Source organism: Pocillopora verrucosa, chromosome 1, assembly GCF_036669915.1.
Source record: "Pocillopora verrucosa isolate sample1 chromosome 1, ASM3666991v2, whole genome shotgun sequence".
In the NCBI taxonomy this organism is placed as follows: domain Eukaryota; kingdom Metazoa; phylum Cnidaria; class Anthozoa; order Scleractinia; family Pocilloporidae; genus Pocillopora; species Pocillopora verrucosa.
The window spans coordinates 18,353,525-18,375,091 of NC_089312.1; the positions used below are offsets into that span (position 1 = coordinate 18,353,525).

Here is a 21,567-nt window from a genome sequence, read left to right on the forward strand (position 1 = left end):
CAGCAAGGAAATCAGGATAACCGGTGAGTCTGTTATGTCGAGAAGAATTGCCACACAGTCTTCTCTTAGTGAAATATTTGGCCGGTTCTGACAGGTTCTCACGAGTACTATTAATACTTCAACAATACATGCGTAAGACCCAATGAGAAGGAAGAATTGTAGTTCCAAGCATAAAATTAGTTCACGTGATAACAAATACGTGAAAGAATAACACACGTGCACAGACAGCAAATGGTTACAGAAAGAGGTACAATCATCAGAAAAGAGAAAGTTTTTGCATTTGGTTACTTTTAGACTTCTATGTAATTATGATTATGATTTAGGACGACCAAATTTGGTAAACCAGTATGACTGCTTGTCACTCAGTCTGAGCCTAATATGTGTCTCCTAATCTTCTAAAGGTTCCTTCACCTCAGCTGCGGGATACGCATTTACCGAGAATTATAAATGCAAAAAAAAATATCTTAAATTTTTTTAAACTACCAGGACGACTACTCCCCTCCTGTGAAAGTTAGACCTCGAGAATCTACACAGCCGACAACTGATTGCCCCTCCCCTCCCCAAGTTACTTATTAAATGAATTGATTCATTGACTTGCATGAGTAAAGGAACCTTAACGCTTCATTGTAAAACGGCCATAAGCGTTGAGCATCCATCAGCCGTCTTTCAGAGATTTCCTTACTCCTTCAAACCCAAGGGGTGACAAGAATCTTACATCTCGCAACAGTATCAGCCCTACATCAAACACTAAGGTTACGAGAATAGAGGAAATTATCACAAACTCAAGAAGCACGTGATTGCTCCTAATTCTCTTAGTAAGTACCATAGGAAATTCATAGAGAACGGAATGGAGAATTTGAAAACTTATGTAACAGTGTAAAGGATCATTGAGCAATAGGCGGTTTTTGCATCCGTATAGGTTAAAGGTACGTTTTTTTTATATCAAACAGCGACACACAAAAAAAGGGGTGATGGCCAAATAGACATGTTCAACTACATCTTACAGACTCAGAATTCCTTTGAAGGCTACTGATCGGTGATAATGATTTTATTTAGTAATTGGTGCATTCCATTCATTACAGTTCTGTGAGTTTTAAAGCTGGTGCAAATTCAGTGGTCTTTAAACCATATCTTAACGCTGCACAAAAATTGCTTGTCTTTGGCCATTTTGTCAGAAAGCAAAGAGGACAAAAAATTCGGTAACATGCAGGAATTTGCTTTCAAAAAATAATTTGTAATTAAACTACTAAGCTCTCTATCGTGAAAAGCTGTCACCGAGATCTAAGCTTCAACGAGTATTTGAGGTTAATGATCCGAGTATTACTGGCGTCAATCGTAATCATCCCATGAAAGCAGAGACCATCACAATAATGATCGACAGTACGAAGCTTGAGTGATAACCGAGTGCTCCACTTGTCGAGGGATCTGAAATAATAACAGAGACATTATCAGAAGACGAGAAATAGAGGATGTCATGACCTGCGTTAACTCCTCGCTGACAAACATAGCGTGTTCCACGTCTTTTTATACTCACCACAGTCCTCGGTTGGAGTATAGGGTTTGAACGCTTCTGGATTTTTTTTCTTGAGATCGTCAAATTTTGCGACAGGTTGGCTGACTTGAGTCGCTATAAAGAAATACCAAAAAATAACGATCATTCTCAAAAGGGATTCACTAATAATCAAGTGTCAATCGTACTGCTTATCTAAACCTTCAGCTATTTCGGAGCAGACGTCAACAAACTGACGTAAATTTGTCCCACTGGTTGCACGTAAAAACAATCCTTAAATCTTTAATCAATTGATCGTTTAAACTGCCGTTGACCATTAGATCTTTAGTTAAATATCTTAGGTGGTTGTATGAAAATTTCATAAAAGGTTCTTCAACAAATGCTTCGTGGATTTGCATATTTTTAATCCTAGCATTATTCAAACATTCCCCTGCGAAATCGGAGCACCAAGGGATGTATACATCCCCACCTCTTGGGAGGTGCCTCAAAGTGGTGCAGGGGTGAACTCAGGCTGAAAGTTTGGAGGTAATCCCAACGATTCCTGGGGCTAATGGGTGCACGTGACGCTGTTGAAGTCAACCACAACTGATCTGAAATCACCGCTTTCGAAAATTTCGACAGCGACTGTATATTTTCAAGTCTCAATGTGAAAACGAATAATACCTTTAAATATCTAGTGAAGGAGGTATGCCAGTGCGTCCTGCACAGTAATTACACCTGGCCTTGCTCGAGGTATAGATTTACGTTATACGCGATGTTTTTCAACAACAAGCGCTTACTTAGAGGTTGCTAAAGCTTTTTCGTATCAGGAAAAGAAGAATTATGATGCTTCAATGCTAAAGCTACTTGCCAAAGCTGTTGATAAGTTTAAAAATTTGTCTAAAGCTAAACACAAAGTCGAAAGTTCAAGTTTGTCTGATCAGTAGGACTGTTGTATGTCTAACTAAAACTGGATTCCAATTAGGTCTCAATGGGGTGATGGCTTTTACTGCTAACGGTTAAAATTGTGATCATTTTACGGGTTTGGTTAACCTAGAGTGAAACGAAACCTTTTACGGTTAGCTTTTTTTACGTCTAACAGCTAACATTTGTCAATTTTTACGCCTATTAGCTAAATTGTTTGGTCTTTTCACGGCTAACGGTTAACCCCATTAAGACCCTTCCCTAAGGATTGGGCCAACGCGTTCCATTATAGGTCACAAGAGTGTGGTTCAGGTACCATTGCCGATTATTGCAAACTTGACTTTCATGCACCCGGAACTATTGGCTTTCTCTGTGCGAATCATGAAAAGGCGCCACTTTGGTATTCCCAAAGCTTTAGAGATGGTATCAGCAAAATGGAAGCTGTCAATGAAAGAAAAAAAATAAAAGAAAAAAATTAATAACGAAAAAAGGAAACTGCCAACTCTCAACAACTATGGCTCGATTCCTTATAATAGCATCAAAGCTCAGACCGACAGTTACTATAATGATACTGAAAATACTGTATACATAATACTCGTTCGTTTCACAAAGTTAATTTAATTAGCGTTTTGACCACCAAAGCGGAATAATGAGGTCCCATTTAAACTAAGCCAGAAAAGATGGAAAACAGCTTTTCTTTTCAAACACAAGAAAAGTTTTCCGTCTTCAATTTAAAACGGATAAACGATTTCTGTCGACACTATACCTCGACAACCCGCGGAAGAAACGTTTAAAACGAAGGTCTTGTCATCCCGCTTAAAAATTTCAAAGAGAAGTTATCATGACGCAGACATTTTTTAAAAGCTCCGATGTCAAAATGTTGACCGTCCACACCTGACACAAAGCACGTGTTTTAAAATTTCCCATCTTTTAGATCTTTTTCATAGAGCTCAGCTTTCGGAAAGTGTACAATTTATTCCATTAGAGTGGATGGTGGCTTGAGTGGGCCGTACAATGGTGGTCCTGGCTTCAAGCCCTCACCATGCTACTCACTGGATATCTTCTCTGTTGCTCCGAGTTCAACTCCTTGGATTTTTAAACATTATGTTTGCTTTATATGTTTTTTTCTCAGTTTTTTTGTATGGCTCTGAAAAGGCCAATGGCGGAGTGGTCAATTAATGTTATCATTGTTATTATACTACCATTATTATCATTGTTATCATTATTATTATTGTTACCATACGATTAGGATAGCCTTTTTTGAAAAGGACCTCAGATAAATAGTTAATCGTAATTTTGCGCCTGAGATAAAAGTTCTTCTCACCTGGAAAAGTCAGACTCTTTCGCGAAAAGGAATTTTTCTTCATATAGAGATCTGTCCGCTAAGAGATTGGCGCAACCAAGTCGGTCGCTCCCTCCATCTTTAGCATTCACAGCTATGCCACGCCCAGCAACTTGTTAAAACAAAAACAAATGTTCGTCAACGTTGGTCAGCCAGTGGTCACTTTAGTTCAGCTTCTTTTAACGCTTGTAATTAGAGGATGAACGTCGTGGAGGAAACTACACTCGTTTTCAGTTTGAACTGACAATTTTTTACGTTTCTGCTCTGTCGAGTGGCATTGTTAATCAAACCGATTAAACCTGTCTTACGAAACAAACTAATTTCACTGCTTCCTTGTAAGAGAACATAAAACTTAAAAGAACAAAATGCTGTAGAGAGGTATCTTCTCTGGGAATATCCACTGCTGATCCAGCTATTTCAAACTTTGGTATATCCCTCTTTACAGTATAAATGAGGTATTTCACGCGCTCTCATTGCCAAGAAACCTATCGTTATTATGCCTGCCAACACAGCTCTTTACTGAAAGCAATATACCGCAAGTTAATCGCGTTTTACCATATTTGATGTGCTTGAGAAACACCAGCAAAGTTTGCCTTTAATCACGATGCGAAGCGAGGATTACTTTTCTAGAATCAAACTTCAGAAGGGTCCATTTGACAGTGAGCTGCTACAAGCGGTATATCTAGAGCAGTTACAAGCCAAAGAGAACAAACCACCATTGTGAAAAACACCATGATCATTACCGGAGTTACTGCCAAATAACGGAAGATTGACATCGTTGAAAAATACGCGACCGCCGCCCACTTCGAGAGGGTCGTGTTTACCAGATAAGTCTCCGGATTCACAGCGCAGCATGTTAGTTGAACTACAGGTGGACGAGTAGTCTCCCTGGATATTGGTAATAAAGCGAAAAAAGGCAATCAAAGGCAGCAAATCAAACAAACAAAAAACGTAAGAGTCACGTAACAGCTAAAACGTAAGAGTTACGTTCCAGGTTGTGCACCTTAAAATATTCATTTTAGCTTTTTTAAGTTTGTCTGTTATATTTCATGATATTCTTCATCCTTAACATCCCTGCATGAGGAGACTAAGAAGATGAACATATGGCAGGCTTTCTATCTGAGCGCACTTGCGAAATAAAGTTCCTACGATGTTGTTTCACGGACTAGCCGAGTGAATTTTACCTGAATTTTCACTGCGTATGGATTAAATTTCCCTTCCAAACTCATGCATCTCTCGTTAACGTTGGTGTAACTTGCATCTCCGTCTACAGGATTTTTATGTACTCCCCACAGGTGGCCACTCTGTTGGATGAAATTAAGAGTAAAGTTACTTGCGCAATACTATGGTCCACTATAACCATATCAAAAGTATCAAATTTAAACAAATGTATCTTAGAGCTCTCAAAATATGAGCATTGTGCTGTAAAGTAGCCTTTGGAGCCGAAACAAATGAAAAGCTATTTTCATGTAGAAGACACATCGCCAACATATATCTATTTTGAACGTCCAGGCTGGCCCTTTTGATATAATCAGTCGTAAATAACGTTACCGTTTTTAAGTTAGAATCTTGGCTGTGTTTGATGTTAATGTAAATTGTGGATTCGACCTCAGCCACATCTGGTGAGCTGGAAAAGTACTGATCCTAGAAAAAGAAAGAGAATTGATCACAAACAGAAAAAAGTGTGACTGAATGTACAGCAATCACCATGTTTACTTCGGTCCAAAATTTGAAGAACTGTTATTGAACTGATCCTGTTTATAGAAGTACTATCTCTACTTGCCAGTACAACCATTCCCTTTACTGATGGTCCACTGATATTCGCGATGGCTTTCATGAAGTAGGTGATGCCTATATCTACCACTGGCAAGAGATTATTGCAGACCCAGCGCATATTGTTGTCCTGAATCTTCAGTTTGTGAATGACCAAAGAGCGTCCCTGGATGCTGTTTCTGCCAAACATTGGAAGATTATAGTCCACGATCGTTTTGCTAACTGCCGAGAGGTTTAAAAAGGTCCCATACTTTCCACTTAAGTCACCAACTTCGTACTCATCGTCTGTTCCTGAGGGAAATAAGGAAACTGATCAGCAGCAGCAGCTAATACGGCGGTTAAATCACATACATGCAAATTCTACGGTTCCTCCGTATAGAAAGACGACAATAAAACATTTACTCGTTGTACTACAACGAGGAATTGACTTTTTACACTTTTTTAATTTTTCGGGATTTTGTTAAGTTTTTCGTATGGTCTATTACTGTGTAATGTTGAATAGACATGAACAATCTGGGACCACGCAGAGGGAGGGGCTATGAGGGGCTTTAGTCCTCCCCCCTTTTTGTAACAAACTTGCCTGCTAAGCATGCCCCCGTCCCCAGCCTTGTTGGCTGAAGCGTATGATTTCGTCTTTAGCTCTTCTGCTCAAAACATTTGCTGCGCGGTACTGGAAGAGGCAAGTTAGGAAGCCGAAAGCTGTATTGTATTTGGTAAGTTTCAGATCGAAATTGGATGTTTATGTGAATTTTATAAAGAACATTTGTCTATGCTGGTTTTCATATAAGTGATTGGTCAAGTTTCTCTTTGAAAACTACCACTTTTGCTTTTCACAACTGTTTCACACTTGTTATCCGGATGAAATTGACTCACGCAAATACTTTAATTACTGTAGTTGAACAAAATAAAGTAAAACAGGGGAATATTTACCTGTGCCTGCAGGAGGACTGGTTTTAATATCGACATTGTAGGGATTCCAGTGATCTCCAGCAACAAGTCCGGTACAGGACTCATTTTTCCATAAGTCCATATACGACGGGCTTGGGTAGGCGTGTATGTGGTACCCTTGAGCCTTTTTATTGAGCCCAGTCAGTTTGATCTCTGCTGTTGTAGCATCAAAAGGGGAGGACTGCTTAAACGTGAAATGGCCATCTACACCTTCTTGAGCCCTTCCAACGAACGAAACTTTCAATGTTTTCGGCTCTAAGTGTACAATCTTCGCACAGGCAATGGCCTGTTTTGGGTCCATTAGAAACAGCAGCAGCGTTTCGCCCAGGACGGAGTCATTGCCACTTAAGGGAAGGTTAATATCGGTGAATGCCGCTTTTTTAGATGACTGCATTTTGGTTGCTAATGAAACTTCGATTTTTCCATGTTTGGACGTCATATCACCGATGGCGCAATTACCATGCATAGATTTATTGCAGCTGGGATCGTTCACGTTTTTTGGGTTAAACATTTCTCCAACATTCTTGCAGTAAGTAGATGGATCGGTAGCATCGTGACTAACCACGCCCTGGTTAATTTGCCACGAAAAGTCTTTATTAGAATTGGCATCGTTGACAAAGAAGAGATCGACAAACACAGAAGTATCCGAGTTCTTGTCAACTTGTCTGAAGTACACAAAGCCTGAAACAGGACCCTTGAAAACAGCTACGAATGTTTTCATCGGCTGGGTCGGAGCAATCAGGGCGCATGCTTTGGGCATGTCACCATCGTACAGGACCAAGGTCTTACCTATGACACTATGTGGACCACTGATTGGAATCATCAACTTCGGGTCTGAAAAATTTTCTTCTTGGTTATTGCTGTTCAGGTCTCCGAGCATTATTGATAAATCTCCGACTGCGCATGATTCAAATTTTAAACCACTGTTCGGTTGGCAGTTGGTCGCATAGTCAGCAGACTTCTTGGCCATCTTTGGGTCAAACACATCCCCTACTGCCCCTGCGTTACAGCTCAAGTACGCATTCCCATTATAGATCATAGGTAATTGTTGTATGCTCCATTTTAATATCACAGAGACGCCTGTTAAGTTGACCATAACTACTGAGGAAGACTGTCCTTGAGATTGAGAGAAGGTTACATCACCCTTAATTCCACCCATGCTAAAAGTCGCCTTCAAAGCATCGGTACCGGACGCTGACGCAACAAGACCTGCAGTTAAATGAAAGGATTTGTAAATAGAAGCAACAATCGGTATGAGAGAATTTCTCTGTGTTGAAGCAGAGGTGGATTTGAAACGAGTTAGCTCAGCCCACTGCTTGGCTATAATGGTTCATCTTTTCAATAGACTTCAAATCAGAGGACAGCAACCCACCACGTAATGCTCCGACGTTCACTTGCTCAAACAACAATATCATTGTAATCCTGACTGTGGCGCACAGTGTGAAACCAAAACAATTCACGGCTTTACGAGTGGACTGAATTTTGTCCTCGTTTAATATTTTGCTTTCTTTTTATTTACGAAAGATCGTCTAACTCACGTACAAAGACATCTATACTCTTGATGACATAAAAACTGAATGATCTGGCCCAGATACTTAGCTGGAACAGAGAATCTTTTCATTGACTATTGTTAACTACTAATGCGTTAAAATAAACTGAGCCAAAAAACACAAATAACAGGAACGCTCAATCGGCTACAACCGAATAAAAGAGAAATCCACCCTCTTACACGTGGATGGGAAAGAGAACGAAAGAAATAGATTCTGCTAACCTGCACAATTGTGGAACAGTTCAACATTAGAGATACGCGCTAGAACTGAATTGGCATGACTTGCCCGCTAAAGAGCGGAGTGGAGAAAGAGAAATTTAGTGGCAAGCGCAAAGAACGATAATTAGGATGTGGGAAGGAATGAAGGGGGGTTCTGAACTATAATGCAATAAGAACGTAGCCTTTATTCCATTATACTGTGTGCTTCATGCCAATGGATCCTGCCATCATAGCCGATTATATTTTTCCTCCATACCCTTAGATCGTAGACCGTAACTGTATGCCGTTAGATCCGGCGTTCCCCTATGCCACAACTGGTATTGCGGAACGATCTGCAGTGGCATGCAGTTACAGTCGAAAAGCATAAAGATACGATCTTATGTCTCTTATGGCATGGACGTATGATCCAGTGACAGGGCGGTAAGATCTAATGGCATGGAGTATGATTTAATGGCATAGAGGAACGATCTGATGGTATATAGTTATCAATGATGGAAGATCTAATGGCAGGGAAAAAAAGACATGACGCTATGATGGTACGAGCCATTGGCATGAAACAAACAAATGGAATAAAGGCTACGATCTAATTGCATTTTAGCCCAGAATCGTCCGCGATAGAAATAGATTTCTAGTACATAATCGACAGCCACTGATTTCACGGTCTACTGGTCCGAAAGAAAAAAACAAAGAACCTCTTAGAGATCGTTCTAACGATTCCGTTTCGCGTTCGTATCAACTCTTCCTTTTCCCCGTCATCTTTGTTTGTCCTTTCTACAATATTCGCATCACACTAAGACGCACACTGAAAGAACTCGACGACTGGCGAGGTTAGGTACAAAGTGAAAATTAGACGTAATTCAGTTGATTGTAAACGTGTCTGAACACGCACCAATGAGCTGTAATCATTTGCTACGTCATACAATCAAAGACATGCTTTGTAAACACAGAAAATTAAACTTCCGTAGGTCTTGATTAAATGACAGCACTAAGGACGTTTTGTAAGGTCGTTTTCAAGGAAACGTTCAATTGGTCCCAGCTGACAAAACATTTAAAGAGTGGGTCCATTTCCAAAGGGATTCAAAGACAATTGGTCCGTCACACGGTCCTGAGCATTCACTCGCGAACCTAAGAAACCTTTCTCGTAACGATGAGAAGTGAGAGCGAATCGTTCACATTGTCGTTGGTTTACAAGTTCCCTTGTACTGCGCGAGCACTTCTTTGCTGTTTAAAAAAACGAAAACAAACACCAAGATGAAAACAAATAAGTTAAACTGATAGTGACTCTCCTTGTTCCTCAAACCGACAATGTAAAACGTAAACGTAAAAGATTCCTTTTCCTGGAAAAAGAAAAAGGGTTGTCACATAGCTATTGCTACGTACAACAGGTCAGTTATTAGTTCCTCTGTAATAACCAACACATTCTTCGACCAAATATTTGAAGCCGTTTTCTGTCTCCCCGTCTTTAGAGAAAACAATAGAAAAATCCGGTATAGGTAAAACTTTTGTGTTGCACTTGACTACCAGGTTCTAACAAAGCCAAGAAAACAAAAGAAACATAATAGCCTAGGGTTATTCAGAGTATCAAAACATGTTATCAAAACATGTCAGTCGTTTTATCTTCTCATAATGGACTTTTGATATAATACAAACTTCAGAAAGGTACAACTTTCTTTTTTTAAGACAACATGAATTCCTGAGTCCCTCATGTGGTGTTTCTTAGGCTCTTAGGGATTCAGATTTCCTTTAATTCCGTACTGGCGATTGAAAGGGCCATTGTTGCTACCGAAATTTCCCAAGTGAAACCGTTGATGATACAAATATAATATCAAGCTGTGAAATGCTTGCACGGGTTAATTTAACTTGGTCATGATTGAATAAACGTTCTTCAAATTTCTCGGAAAAAAATTGTTGCTGCATAATTATTCCATTGCTTGAGGCAAATTGCGGGACAAAAACGCTACGTGAGTTATAATAGATTTTTTTTTTAATTTAAATGTTTTTAAAAACGAGTTTTGCTTATCCGAACAAAAGCTACGGAAATAAAATGAATTTTATTTAAAAGAATATATAACAGGCGTTGTTAAGATTCATACCCTGTAAAGCATGCAACATATGTGTCAAAAAAATGTACTAATGATTCACCACATAGTATACTGTAGACAGCGGAATTTTTTTTCTTTAGGTCCTGTTGGAGGAAGCTTTATGCAATAAAGAGCTTTGTAGAGCATCGGAGATTCTGATGGAAAACCGACACTTCGGTTTTATTTAGAAAAAGTGACAGCGTGACAGCATAGCTTTCCGTCATGAATTAAGAGCCAGTTTGTTATCACTTCCGACGATATTGCTCGACAAATGGCCGCTCGACGAATTGTACTTACATGAGACTTAGTTAATCGACTTTTCTATTGATGGTTAAATGCAGTAAAACTAAATTCTTAAAAAAAAGTTAATATTTAAGTAAGTAGCCTTAATTCTCCGATCTTAAATCATCAATTTCCTATAAGCCTTTGAAGTGAAAACAAAGTATAAATACAGTGACACCATTGTGCCGTTTTATTACAGTGGTGCAATCCCGCATAGTTTCAGTACAGTATTAAAACTGCCTTTTCTCCTCAACAGATAGCGATTCATCGACAATGTAAATATTCTATGAATTCAACATTATTTTTAAAGATGCAATTATCAGAATTCTGCTCATGTTCGTACCAGTCTGTGCGAGCGACGAATTATATCTTGAGCAGATCCGCTAAAAACGCGAATAATTCGGTTGCATTTGATCTACTATGCGATTCTTACCTGCAAACAGCATTAAATTCGCCACTGAAAGTATTGGTAATCCAGTAGCTATCGCCATTGTAAAATGCAAACGGTGGTTTCAGACAAAAATTTAAAACGTCTCGTTGCGATGTGATTTGCATAGATCCTAAAAGGCTGCGTGATGTGTGCGTCACTCGCGATCAGTCACGCAAGGCTTATCGAGCGGTAGCAGAACAAAAACAAGCTATTACAATACAAAACTGGGAAAAGATTATCACAGACAATAAGGTTTCCTATCACAAAAATTAATCAACTGCTAATCTCTCTTGTACCATTGTTTCTCTTTCTCATCTCTTACTCAGTTTAAAGTGGACTTTCCTGCACAATCAAATAAGCACGACTCTTGATGGACAAGTGGTGGTCATCAACGCTGTTTTGATCTCTTTTTTACGAACGGAACTTTGAACAGAAAATTCTGGACGAACAGAGGTCCAAATTTCAAACATTTTATACAATTCATCATGACTCAATTTTATTGAAAAGGACATTTTAAAATAAGTCAACTCACAGCTGAGGAAATCACTGTGTTATTTTAAATTACATGTGATTGTCACTTAGAACCACAGAGTATTGGGATCCGAGTATAGTTCAAACGAATGGGTTTACGTATGTTTTAGAGACATACAACAGGTTCCTTAGGCTCAGTTACACTGCTGCCTAACACTTTCTCTCGATCCTGTTATAATCTCTCGATCAATAATAATCGTGCTCTTCCCACCAACTGAAGCCGCGGTGTCATATTCTTGCGGGGACCGTTGGAAATGAGGACCTAAGGTGGCACTTCATGCTCTTAGATTTGCATTTCCTGCTAGTAAAATCAAGCCAAGCATGAGAAGTTCTTTCACTTGATTGATGCGTGTTCCACTTTTTGTTGGTGTGACTCCCGTAGAAACTGAGAAGAAAAAAGAAATCTTTTAAAATTATATTGGGTCCACCGCTTTGCTGCTACTACTTTTGCTTTCTTTCTCACAATTAGATCAGCATGTATCTTAAAAGTGGATAAAAATCACGCTGTAACCTTTTAACTTCGATGAGGTATCAGCATCTAGCCTCTCATCTCAACATTTCTACGTTATTCGGCAAACGGCCCAATTAAAAGACAGACTCATCAGTAGGGAAGGGGAAGGGGAAAGGTGTTATAAAACATCAGCTGGGGCTAAAGAGGGGGTAGGGTGAAAGAGTTACCGCCGAATTGTTTGAAGGTAGAATTATATAATAAGGAGGGAGGAGGGGGGGGGGGGGAGGCGCTCTCGAAAAAGTATTTTCGTTTAGTAAGTAATCATACATCTTGACTCTGTCAACCTTGATGAGGTAAGTGAGGGACATCTGGTGTACGGTTCTCGCGTTAGATCAGCCATTGTTTCCATCTGGCCGGGGCCTCAAGCTTTGTCACAGCGGTGGCCGTGGCACACACACCCCTTAAATAAAAAGCCACGATAAAGTTACTTACCTGTAGGAGTACTTGTAGGGACATGGCAACTCTTTTTCGGCTGAAATTCTCCCAATTTTGCTGGCTGACGTTCCATAATGTAGTCAAAGGTTTGTGAGGGTTCACTGACTTGTCTCTCTATGATGAACGAAAAAGAGAGTATTATTAATTATTTCAAATATGGAACTCATCACCCCCTCAACGATATTTATAACTTTGCGCCACGAGGGCTTCTGCATTATATCAGGAGCAATCAGCTCTCTAAGGTCACAAGAAATATTTTCTCAAACTGTTGACAACTTCACCTAAAAGTAAGGACCACTCGCGATTGAGTTGGTAGAAAACGTAACATGGAAGGTGTATGCGGTACTACATAACGAGTTAGAAGAACGAACAGACTCTGAGGAAAACTCGGAAGCTGATTGAAAAGTCTATTCATTGAAAGCCTTACAAGAAAACTTACCGTTTCCAATGATCCCAAATTTGACAGTGACACAGTCTTGAACTTCACTGTCTTCTGTTCGAATATAAAACAACCGCCATGATGGGATTTTAAGTGCCGCGCTAATTTTCTTTGTAAAGTTCACTCTATGAAAAAAGAAAATATAAACTTTTCAGTTAACTTTGGTCTTGTTGAATGAGACTAAGTCTGTGTTGTTCAACGAAATGCATGGAAAGAAAAAAAAAGAAACTTTCAATTTACCATTTAACCAAGTATTTGGTATTTAATCCCAAATCATACTTTTGCCTTACCTGGAAAATGTAGCTCCCTTGACATATTTCAGTGTTTTCTCTACGTACAACGAAGGAACTGGTGTAATAGAAGCACAGGCTAAGCGGGCACCCCCAGCGTTTTCTGCATGAACCACAACTCCACGACCAATTACTATAAATGAATGTATGAATACCGTGCAAGTTAATAGATCGCTTTTGTCATTTCAGGCGCTCGTCATTGGATATAGTTTTTTCGGACAGAAGCCAAGACGTTGAAGGTTTACTCTAAAAGGAAAAGTAGTTTGGCGTAGTTTTCTTATGCTTTGATTTGTTCAGTTTCTAAAACAAAAAACTTAAAATCGATAGAAGTTTTCCAGGCTTAACTCATGCTGATTTGATAAAACTTAAAGGCAATTTTCTTTTACGGTGTAACAATTATGGTTTTCTTACCTGACATTTCTCCAAACAAGGGAAGGTCAGGATCGGTATAAAAACTCTGTCCTGTTCCGACGTTCAGCATCGCATGTTTGCCGGAAAGGTCGCCAACTTCACACCGCAGCATATTACTAGAGAAGCATGTGGACTTGTAAGTTCCCTGGAAAATGGAAAAGGAAAAGGAAAAAAGACACAGCTATATTACTTGAGTGTTATTTTGAGAGATTTAGAAACCTGGCATGAACTCGTGTTCTAGAATTCTGCTGCGTTGAAATGCTGTCTTTGACTTATATACTTACTTCCAAATCTACTTCATAAGGGTTGTAATGTCCTCCCAAACTTTTACACCTTTCACCCATGGCTGCGTAAGTGTCACCCCCTTCTGGTTTTACATGGACGTGCCACTTGTGATTCAAGCTCTGATTGGTAAAAAAAAAACGTCAACCATGTTATCGTTAGTGACGGGTTCGAGGTTTGATAACATATCAATAATACAGCTAACAAATTGAAATTCATTCGAGTCAATCAGGGAAAAAAGGTGGTTGCATTGTGGTTGCTCATCAGGGAATGAATAAAATGATATCTGCATTAAAAGGACATACCTTTTGGCTGGAGTTTGAAACGTATTTAAGATCAACGTAAATTGAGGTTTCCTCGGGCATCATAGAATTCTCATTCTCCTTGTATTGGATCTGAATGGAAACAATTGAAGTTGTGCTTGTTGATTATTGGAAAAAAGCCGTGACTTGCAAAAAGGAAAGGCTGACAGAAATATATGCTGAAACAGCATTTAGTGAAACAACCATTAGTGAAATTTCCTATCCACGTTCTATCCATGTGACCTGAATACCGTACAGTCGTCCGGCTCTAGGATAGCATGCAGTTTTATTGCAGAGTACGCTAGGATATTGTTGCCATCATATTCTCTTATTGAAAGTTAGACAGTCTAGAACCGCAAAAATTATTCTTACATATTTACTATTTATTTGTAGAAGTGACTTACCAACAGAATGTACCCCTTAAGGGAAGGTCCTGTGAAAGTTATCTTAGATTTCATCTCAAACATGTCTCCCCCTTCCATCACCTGGCGCACATCTGCACACACCCATCTCAAGCCTCCCATCGTCTTCATTTTGTGGATTACAATAGATCGGCCATGGATGCTGTTTTTTCCAAATAAAGGCAGATTGTAGTCAATGTGCTCTTCGCTGTAACTCGTGAGGTTAAGTAGTGATCCATATTTTCCACTCAGGTCTCCGATCTCGTATTCATCATCGGTGCCTAGGAGTTTAATTTGTGGGAAAAAGTGGTGATGAGTGGGTCTTGTGGGTGGTAAGGATTTTACTTATTACAAAAATACACAAAACTGAAGAATGGGTTTTGCAGAACTTAAAGAAGCACTGTTTTGGCAGTATGTTCAAATTTCCCACCCAGTTACCACACTATCGAGTAAATGATAAGATATTAAATATCGAAAGTTATAATTAAAAATAGGTAGAGAAACTATTTTTCGTGAACACATTATGGTGTCGGGGAATTACGGCAATAAGTTTGCTTAAGAATGAAAAAGAGTTGAAATAAACCCTACCACTTCCAGGAGGAGGACTGGAACTGGTATCAATACCAAATGGATTCCAGTGCCCACCCAGGTAACCTCCAGCACAGGATTCCATACCGGTGTACTGCATTTGCCATGGACTGGGATAGTTGTGGACGTGGTATCCTTGTGACTCTTTCCTAAGACCAGTAAGGTTGACTTCTGTTGTAGAAGGATCGAAAGGAGACGGCTGAGTAATCTTGAGGTATCCACCTACACCATCGTGGATTTTTGGATCGAACGAAGCTTTGACAACCTTTGGTTTCACTTTCATGATTTTGGCGCAAGCAAAAGGTTTCTGTGTGTCATTGCTTGAGAACAAAACAATTACTTTACCAACAACACTTTTGGCGCCACTAAGGGGTAGGTTGGAGTCTGTGAAGGCAGCCTTGGTTTTAGATTGGTTTTTCGTCGCCATGGATAGCACGATGTTGCCATGTTTGGACTTTAAATCGCCAATAGAACAATTGTTCTGCATTGTCTGGTTGCAGCTGCTGTTATCTTTACCATCAGGATTGAATAGTGTGCTTGCTGTTTCACACGAAGCTGAATCTTGAATTTGCCAAGTAAATATCTCTTCGGATGTGGCGTCGTTGACGTAGAAAAGATTGACAAAGACACTGGTGTCCGAGTTTACGTCTACTTGTCTCAAGAACACAACACCTGCTATAGGAGCCTTGAAAGCAGCCACAGCTGTCAACATAGGCCTTGTTGGAGTGATGAGGGCACATGCTGTGGGTGTTTCCCCACTGTACAACACAAGTGTCCTGCCCATGATGCTGTGAGGGCCTTTTATTGGAATCTTCAAACTTTGATTTGTGAAATTTTGCTGTGATGAATCGGCATCAAGATTTCCAAGTAATCCCGTCAGGTCTCCAAATGCGCATGCTCCGAACCTTGCTGTATTTTGTAAACTGCACGAATTTTTGTAGTCCCCGGCTTCCATAGCCATTCCAGGATCAAAAACTGCTCCCACTGCACTGCAACTCATGGCCGCGTTACCGTCGTAGATCATAGGCAGTTGATGAATGCGCCATGCCAGAGTCTCGTTAATGCCTGTTAAGTTAACCATGACACTTGTGGGGCCGTCATATTGTGATCGCGAAAAGATGACGTACCCTTTTATTCCGCTCATACTGAAAACTGCTTTGAGCTGATGATCAGAGGCCACTGTAGACTGAAGGATACATCCTGTAAGGCAAAGAGTAATTTAGATAATCTAGTCCTCTAATCAACATTCTTTTCATTTGATGTCTTTCGATAACGCTCAAATTTCATCTGGATCTTACCTCTGTCTTTTGTAACATCAATTTATAGACATGCCGAAATCAGTCTTAATTTAGAACTGGTATATCTCGAAAACATAGTAAGATCTATGACGTCACGAGAGGGTTGGAGATGAAGTACCGTTATATTGACCATTAGTCCTTTTCCTTTAAAGAAGAAATCATAAATCTGCGCATGCTCTTTTTCAGGATGTGTTTACTCGTCAGTATCGTTTACTGAAAGGCTGATATTCACACTTGATACGTGATGAACGGTTTGTTTATCAACGAGGACACCAGCTTTATGGCGCGTGATCATCAGGCAGCCTCATCTAATTTTCTTTCATTCGCCCACATGAAATGGCGATAAATGGCAAAGGGTAATGAGTTATCATTATATTTCTTTTGAATATTGTTTCTCTATTTCGAATAATGAGCGTTCCTTGCTGGGGGTCTCGCGGCTTCTAAAAGAACTTTACATAAAACATTTCCCTTGTCGTTACGGATGATTAACCAGTTAATAAGTCATGCTCATATTCTTCCTTAGGGCTTAGGACGTTAACTGCTGTCGCGTCCGTTTAGCAGGAGAAATGTAAATTATGATTATGAACATCTAAGTAGCTAATAGTTGGACATATATAACTAAATGGTTAATGAAATTTGAATAAATAAGTTAATAAATAGATAAATGAGCCACATATGAATGATGAAGGACAACAAACAGTTTTTATGACCACCAATCATCATGCTTTAGTCTTCCAATTACAAGATAAGGAAATTTAGAGAACGTGTATCAGCTAAGTCTAAGACCAATCGCACCACTGACTAGTCTATTGGAACTCTACCTCAAGGGGTCATTGAAGGGAAACATGCTTGAATTATAATAGTTTTCTCCTGTGAATGTAAAATGTATTCCGGCCATATGACCCTTCAAACTGAAGTTTGCTTATCCAAAGGAGCGTTGTAATCGATTACAGAATGGTGGAAACGTCTCAAGGACTTAGACTACGTTTATATAAGAAAAACAATGGTAAGGCTCTCTTACTGAAAACGTTTACAGTCAGCTTTTCCGGTCTTAAGCGAGACAAATACCTATGTCATGACAAAGTAAGTGAAAGGGCATATTTACATCTTTTGTTAAAGATGCTCAATTGCAAATCATTAATCACTAATTCCTTAATCTTCATTCCAGAAATAACACTTCGTGTGTAAAAAAAAATAACGAAATGAAAAGGAAAAACGAAATCATATGCCAGCTTGTTTCATGAAGCTTTTAAGTACTTTCTTTTGTTGCGTGTTAGATCAAACGGATGTAGCTTTTCGATGCATATTTGCATCAGTCAGAGCATTTCCTGTCTAAGAGGAACTTTTAAGCTGACGTGGAAGACAAAATGATCGTAAGCGATTGACTGGATATATTGTTTTCAAAACATTTTAAAGACGACAGAATACAAAAAAATAGGTAACAGCAAGCTAATCAATGTCTCGTGTTAAAATTGTGTTATAATGAGTCCGAACGAAGTTTACTCGTTACAAACAACCGCCAAAGAATTATAACCACTTCCGAAAATGCTGTTTCAAATGAAGTGCACATTTAGTCCCGTGAACATCAGATGAATCGCTTACATCTATCAATGACTGTATATAGCTGCATGGCTTTTTGAGCCATCGCACGATTTAGAATGGAGCGGAGATAAAGGACAGAATTTTCTGCAGACGGTTTTTTGAACCACTATAACACTACTTAGTCTTTTTTTAAACTGTAATTGTTGCAAATCGAATGCAGAACTCATAACACTGAGAGTCTACGCTTATTTTTTGGAATAAAAAAAACCTTTTTGGATCACAATTTGGTCAAATCGTGTAGTTCAGGAATATTCTTTCACTTTTGTGTCTCTTGATACGGTGAGACAAGAACTCACTAGTTACTTGGGGCATCGAAACCGCAGAAAGGCAGCGGAAAATTAGGAACCCAACGTATCCACTATTGTGTAAAAAGGAGAATAAATTTGATGAAAAGTTTACTCACCAGTGGACCAAAGTACGATCAAATACTTCGTTATCAATGTAGAAGGCATAGCGGAACTCACAAGGGGCTTATGATACACCGAAGGTATAAAGCTTAGGCTGCGGGCTCACCCTTTGCTTTCTCAAATCAACTGTGTTCTACGTGAGAGTGTGCAATGCTTTTGAGTCGTTTGCTAATTCTTATTTCAGGTTGATTAAAGCTGGGCAATTTATTATCCCGAGAGTTCATTTGCTGATGAAAGGTAATTATCGTTAGAGGCAAACAAACAAAAGTGCTAAACACGTCATACAAGTATTTTTAACGCTATAATTTATCCCAACAATACTGAAGCTGAATTACGTTAGGAAACAAAATTAATACGCAGTGCTTTCTAATATCGTCTGTTATGAAAAAAAGAAAGGAGAAGAAAAAAATCACGCAATTTAGTAATTGATGATAGTTCTTACTATTTGTTCCTATTTCGCAAAAGCTTTTTTCTCGGATTAAATGGAAACAAAAAGGAGAAGAGTTAACCAGCTGTCAAAATTCATGCCATGCGCTACATATTTAGCATAGAGAGGAAGAAAAATGATTTAGATTTCAATTGTTTTTATTTCCTTTCTTAAAAAAAAAGTGAATTGACATGAACAGGCATGTCATTCAGGGAGGTTCTTTAATTATTCTAAAGGAAAAATGTTACAAATTCCTGAAAACTTCTGGGGGGAATCAAAGTTTTGCGGTTGTTTCTTGTTCGTGTAAAATACAGTTCTTAAAGTAACACTTTCTTTAATAATAATGGAGATATCGAATAAAAATATTGGACTCCACCTGATTTGCCGACAGATCTAATGAAATATCACGCAGACTTAAAATATCGTATCACGCAAATTGTGCATCAACTGAGGCCGACTGAATGAACAAGTCTACGCTAAACGAAATGGGAGAATTGAAATCTGTATCGTCATGAGAAGATCAAGTGTTGATAGTGTCGACATTCTTTTGTTATGGCGTATGAACCTTAAAAAAACTATAACAATGCGCTAATCGATTGAAAGGTTAGTGAACTGACCTTTAATAGACTTAAGAAATTTTTCTTTGAGATTGCAGACAAGAGTCAGAAGCTGCAGATATAACGGTTTATTTCATGGACTAACTTTGGGAAAATGGTGAAAACTGTTTGCCCACTAATGTGATAAGTTCCCGCCACTGAATAGTTATCTGATAGGCTTTCAACATTCTTATATGAGAAAAATCATGAGATTTTAAGCAACCGAATGAATTAATCTGCTAACTTGTCAAAACAAGACTGACTAAACATTTGCGCTAACTAAGCAGTATCCTCATCAGTCCCAACCAAAGCACTAGGGAAAAGCAACCTTCGTGCAGTATTTGAAGAATTGTGGAAGTGCCACTCAATCTCGCAAAATCACGAAAGGATGTGATGCTATTAAATATCAAAATCGAAGCAATTGGTACGAGACTGTTATGTAAATCAGATTCTAGTGTGTTCTTTTTTAGCTTCAACAATGTTAAGTCCAATCCTACAAACTATCATTGCCGAATAAGCCTTCGGCAATGAATAAACGGCAGATCACGTCTTATTTTTAACTTTGTCTAATTAGCCTATTCAAGAAAGTACCGTATTCGTTAACACACAGTTTGCTTCAGCTTCTTTGAATTAAAGCGGTCTAATATTAAAAATTTCACCCACTCGGAAATACCGATTCATTGCATTTGAAGTGCTTGACGCAAATGAAAGAATTAATTTCTGGGAAATTAATTTTGTCGACTGGAGAGAGTTTTTAGGTTTAATGTTCCAGACTGAAACTTTTTGTTTACTTGCTTTTTTTTTTTTAAATCGAGTTGTCTCTAGAAACAGTCCCATCGATATTCATCGAAGCATCACTGTTCCTCGAGTGCCCAAGGAGACAGCATTTTTGTTTTCAGATTGATGAGGCGCTCAAATGTTATCTTTGCGGTAAACAAAGCACTCGAAAGTTTGCGTGATCTTCCCATTAAACCAGACTTACTTGAAGCCAGACTTTGAACCACAAGCAAGCATAGGTAGCAGACTAATTAGTTTAAGAGAGTTCTTGCCACGTCAACGCCAAATGCGGGCGCAGTATCGAACGTTTTGCAGGGCCAGGTCTGTAAAGTTTTAATTTTTATTCAGCATAGTAAACGAGCGTCAAATATATGTTTAACATTAAGAACTGCATCACGAGGCTATTTTTTATATTTGTCATTTTAAGATCAATAAAGGTAAGAGACAGCTCAGTGATTGGGGTGTATGAGGCGGAAGAAGATATACAAGAAATTCATGTCCTTCAGTTTTTGTCCTTATATTTGCGACAGTCTTGTTCCTTGTGCCAGTCTAAGTACACGCTTTTCAGAGCTTTGAAGTAAGTAGTATATTTAGCATTAGTGAAATCTTTTGATTTCTTCCCTGATTAAATCAAACAGTCCCAAGTCAAAGTCGCCTGATCTAATCAAATAGAAAGAGGTTACGAAATATCAGAGTTCTCAGGAAAATGGTGGTGAATTTTAATCTACCCAGAAGTGTCGATCCGTCTCAAATCTAAATTGTTACAACGTGGGCTGATGATGCAGCTGGAACACAATGCTTTGTTTACCGATTGACGTAATCTCGTATGTTTTGACCAGTTTTAAAAGAAACTTAGTTGCTTTGCAGATAGCACAGGAAAAATGAAACACCGTTTTATTATCTCTAACACAATAGCTGACAGTTCTGTTATGGAAAAAGCTCTCGAATTGTTCGATAAATTTTTGATCGTTTGGTTTGTTCATTTTGAAGTAAGCAAACTCATAAAGACGTTTTATTCCTTAGAAGCTCTTTCACACAAAGTATTAATTCATTTTCTATAATGAGGAAAATGACATAACAGGAGTGTATGATAACATGATGTTATAACAAGAGCCTCCCATTAAAGATATTATTTCATATATATGTATTCCTCAATTTGTACGCCTCCACATTTGTGAATTCTCGGAGAAGTTAAGTTTGCGTTGACTATCGTTAATCGACATTGTTTACGAC

General features: G+C 38.8%; 1 protein-coding gene across 1 annotated transcript; it reads right to left on the reverse strand.

Annotated features, from left to right (window-relative positions):
- Nucleotides 1-1,032: 1,032 nt before the first annotated feature.
- On the reverse strand, nt 1,033-18,683 carry LOC131788802 (uncharacterized). The gene is made up of 20 exons (XM_066159218.1): nt 18,531-18,683; nt 15,228-16,427; nt 14,643-14,920; nt 14,242-14,331; nt 13,939-14,058; nt 13,655-13,799; nt 13,244-13,376; nt 12,954-13,078; nt 12,512-12,628; nt 11,850-11,953; nt 8,248-8,314; nt 6,459-7,685; nt 5,539-5,819; nt 5,307-5,399; nt 4,940-5,059; nt 4,499-4,643; nt 3,738-3,867; nt 2,730-2,854; nt 1,535-1,627; nt 1,033-1,425 (listed from the first exon to the last, which is right to left on the reverse strand). The coding sequence occupies exons 1-20, from the start codon at nt 18,577-18,579 to the stop codon at nt 1,340-1,342; spliced, it is 4,728 nt and encodes a 1,575-aa protein (XP_066015315.1). The 5' UTR covers nt 18,580-18,683; the 3' UTR covers nt 1,033-1,339.
- Between the last annotated feature and the right edge of the window lie 2,884 nt (nt 18,684-21,567).